Below are 4,060 nucleotides of genomic sequence, written 5' to 3'. Positions count from 1 at the left end.
TTGTGCTTTGGAAAGATGCTCAGGCTGCACTAGGAAGCCCCCTGGCTTGGGGAGAGACTCCAGGAGACCCTGCCAGGGAGCATTTGACAGTGGATTCGAGTGACGCAGGGGGGACTTGAACTGTGATCTCCGTCATGGGAACCCGGAGGAGGTCGATGGCATTTTGCGGTTGATGTGCGAAGGAGAGAGAGAAGAACCAGAAAGGTTGCTTGTTGGGGGAAGTGCCGTGTCTGCTCCTCCGCTCCTTTTCCCTTTTCTTCTCCCCTTAGGAGTGGTTTATGGTTACTTTTGTTTTTTTCTTTTATTTGTACAGCGGGGTTGGAGTTTGTTTTTTTGGCTTTTTTTTTTTTTTTTTTTGGGAAAAAGTCTTGCTCTGTCACCCAGGCTGGAGTGCAGTAGCTCAACCTTAGCTTACTGCAACCTCCACCTCCTGGGTTCAAAGGGTTCTCTTGCCTCAGCCTCCTGAGTAGCTGGGATTACAGGTGCACACCACCATGCCCGGCTAATTTTTCTATTTTTAGTAGAGATAGGGTTTGGCCATGTTGGCCAGGCTGGTCTCAAACTCCTGACCTCAGGTGATACACCTGCCTCGGCCTCCCAAAATGCTGGTATTACAGGCATGAGCCACTGCACCCAGCCTGAGTTTCTTTTTAGAAACAACAGTCTAAGAACAAGATAGTATAATCCTGTCTTTTTTGTACACAGAGTAAAGAGGACAAATAGGTGAAAGGATAAATGACAGGCTGGAATCCCACTTCCCCCGCTGTCCCAGGGCATTGGATATTGACGGATAGGAGGACGCAAACCACTCACAGAGCCAGGAAGAAATGAATGCGTTGGTATTGCCAGGAGAAGAGGCCGGCCCGGCTAAAATACGCTATGACCATAGCCAGGAGATACTGATGGAGAGAAAGGAACACAAAAAGGGAGAGGTCACATCTTGGAAGAGGAAGATTGTGGAGAGGAGGAATGAGGGTCTGGGGAAGGGCTGCACCTCAGAGAAGGGACCTCAGTGTTGGGGTAGCTGTACTCATTTGCGGGGTGGAGGGATATTCGAAGGTCGGATGCAAATCCGAGAAGCTGGAGGAAGGGTTTTCGGTGATGCTCCCAGAATGGTGCATTCTGATGGGATCTCTGGAGGGGATGTGTCTAGGTGGGCTGGTGTCAGGAGGGTCTTTTGTGTGCCAGGCAGAGAACTGTCCCAAAGAGCAGAGAGTAGAGGGGCCAGGAGCTTCAGGGCTGCGGCCAGACTGTGACCCAGGGCTCAGATCCCAGAGGACCCGTAGGAGAGGCAGGGACTGTTCATTCACTTTGCAAGAGACCAGCAGAGTCCTGAGGGAGATGCTGACAACTCACAAAAAGACCAAGAATAGCCGGGAGTGGCGGCTGGAGCCTGTGATGCCGGTAGTTTGAGAGGTGGAGACAGGAGGATCATGTGAACCCAGTGGTTCGAGAACAACCTGGGCAACATAGAGAGACCCTGTTTCTCCAAAGATTTCAAAAATTAGTTGAGCCTGGTAGCATGTGCTAGTCCCAGCTCCTCAGGAGACTGAGGCAAGAGGATTGCTTGAGCCCAAGAATTAGAGGCTTCAGTGAGCTGTGATCATGCCACTGCACTCCATCCTGGGGAGCAGAGCTAGACTCTGTCTCAGAAAAAAAAAAAAAAAAAAAAAGTGTGGGGTGGCTGGGCGCAGTAGGTCAAGCCTATAATCCCAGCACTTTGGGAGGCCGAGATGGGTGGATCACGAGGTCAGGAGATCGAGACCATCCTGGCTAACACGGTGAAACCCCGTCTCTACTAAAAAATACAAAAAACTAGCCGGGCAAGGTGGCGGGCACCTGTAGTCCCAGCTACTCGGGAGGCTGAGGAAGGAGAATGGCGTAAACCCGGGAGGCGAAGCTTCCAGTGAGCTGAGATCCGGACACTGCACTCCAGCCTGGGCGACAGAGCGAGACTGCGTCTTAAAAAATATATATATGTGTGCCAAGACTCAAGACTGTGGTAGCTGGTCGGGCACAGTGGCTGACATCTGTAATCTCAGCACTTTGGGAGGCCATGGTGGGTGGACCACGTGAGGTCAGGTATTCAGGACCAACCTGGCCAACATGGCAAAACCCCGTCTCTACTAAAAACACAAAAATTAGCCAGGCGTGGTGGTTCACCTCTCTAATTCCAGCTGTTTGGAGGCTGAGGCAGGAGAATCACTTGAACCCGGGAGCCGTTGGCTGCAGGGAGTCAAGATCAAGACACTGCCCTTCAACCTGGGCAAGACTCTGTCTCACACACACACACACACAGACATACACACACACAAAAGACTGTAGGAGTATCTGGTGGGAGGTGGTCGAGGGAGCACTGTGGGTTTTGATGCGGTGCCCTCCCCCAGGCCGTGTGTTGAAACAGGAGCATAGTTACATAGAGAACAACCTTACCTTGTCCGACACCCTCAGATCTTTGTCCCAGGCCAGGAATCTTTTAATGACAGGATCCTCTGTGGTGAGAGAGCAGATGTCAGTGTGAGAAGCAGGACAGGGTTTCCGTGGGAGCAGCAGGGCAGCGAGGAGAAATGAGCCTCCGGTGGGGAAGTCTCAGGATTGTGGCCACCGGTGAAGTGGATGGGAGAGGGGAGAATGACTTTCACTGAGCAAGGGAGGGAGGCTCCTGCTCTGAGACTCCCCTGGAAGGAGGCTGAAGGAGGCCCTGGGTGTGAGAATCTACAGGATGTAGGGCTGGGAATAAGCCAGGACGCCCTCCCAGCAGACCCGGAGGGACCGCTGCAGAGTCATAAAGGAATTCCCATCATTTCCTCATGAGACAGTCACATCAGGGTGTGACCATGGCCTTGGTATCCCCCACTATGGATGGAGACACTTAGGTTTAGAAAAGTTAGTAAGAGACATTAAGTTTCAGAGGGCATAGCTGAAACCGCTGTCTTTGTTTATTGATTTTGTTTTTCTTTATTTGATTTTTATTTTCATGTATTTATTAATTTATTTTGAGACAGAGTCTCTCTCTGTGGGCCAGGATGGAATGCAGTGGCGCAATCTCGGGTCACTGCAACCTCTGCCTCCCGGGTTTAAGCGATTCTCCTGTCTCAGCCTCCCTCGTAGCTGGGATTACAGGCCTGAGCTACCATGCCCAGCCTTGGTTTTTCTTTTGAGACAGTGTTTTGCTGTGTCACCCAGGCTGGAGTGCAGTGGTGGAGTCATAGCTCATTACATCCTCAAAGTCCTGAGTTCAAGCAATCTTCTTCCCTCAGCCTCCCAACGTGCTGGGATCTCAAGCATGAGCCACCACGCCTGGCCCGAAACCAAACTTTCTTATCCCAAGCACTGACCTTTATCAAGTCTAGCGTAATCCTCTATTGTCTCCTAGGCGTCCCTCATTAGTGATCACTTCAGAGTCCTCCCACATGGAGAGCTCACCCAGTAGGGGCATATTGTTTGCATTGGAAAAGTGTGGTTATTGGAAGTTTCCTCTTTTTAGAAAGAACAGGATTAAAGGTGCTCTCTGGGGTGTCCTCCTACCAAGCAGCCTGTTGAAGGCCTCGTGGTGCTCGGGGAGCACGGACGACACTCGCCGTCGCTTCAGCTTCATCTTGAGGCCACACAGCGTCTCCGCCACCCAGGTCTCCTCAGGCTCAGGGGCGAGCTCCTTCTCTGGCTCCTCCTCAGAGTGGTCCGACCACTCCCTCTTCCTTTTCCAGCAAAGGGACCTACACCAGGGGCTGGGATCTACCCCAGGGGCTGATTAAAGAAATCAGACCACTGTGTAATGCTTCTGCAATTGATCACCTTAGACCCCGACCCCAAACCCCAAAGCACTCTCCATCCTCCCCAGCCTCGCAGACTGCTGACTTCTCCAAGCCATCTTTCCTTCTGTCTGTCTCCTCTGCTGAGCCCCATGTGCCGCTCTGTCTCCTCCCCATTGTCCCGTTTCTCTGTCCTCAGAACACTTCCTCATGTCCTTCCCTGGTCCCTGGCTCTCTGAGTCCCTTTTCTTTTTCTTTTTCTTTTTTTTTTTTGAGACACAGTCTTGCTTTGTGGTCTAGGCTGGAGT

General features: G+C 51.8%; 1 protein-coding gene across 1 annotated transcript; it reads right to left on the bottom strand.

Annotated features, from left to right (window-relative positions):
* Positions 1-690: 690 nt before the first annotated feature.
* Positions 691-3,747, bottom strand: LOC113223185 (putative speedy protein-like protein 3; the record flags this gene model as incomplete). The annotated part of the gene is made up of 3 exons (XM_026452733.1): positions 691-899; positions 2,434-2,492; positions 3,529-3,747. Coding segments are annotated over 3 exons (368 nt in total), but the record flags the coding sequence as incomplete, so codon positions are not given.
* Positions 3,748-4,060: the final 313 nt, after the last annotated feature.

This window comes from Piliocolobus tephrosceles, unplaced genomic scaffold, assembly GCF_002776525.5.
Source record: "Piliocolobus tephrosceles isolate RC106 unplaced genomic scaffold, ASM277652v3 unscaffolded_39685, whole genome shotgun sequence".
Classification (NCBI taxonomy): domain Eukaryota; kingdom Metazoa; phylum Chordata; class Mammalia; order Primates; family Cercopithecidae; genus Piliocolobus; species Piliocolobus tephrosceles.
Note: the sequence above shows the minus strand (reverse complement) of the source record. Positions and strands in the feature narration are given on the sequence as shown.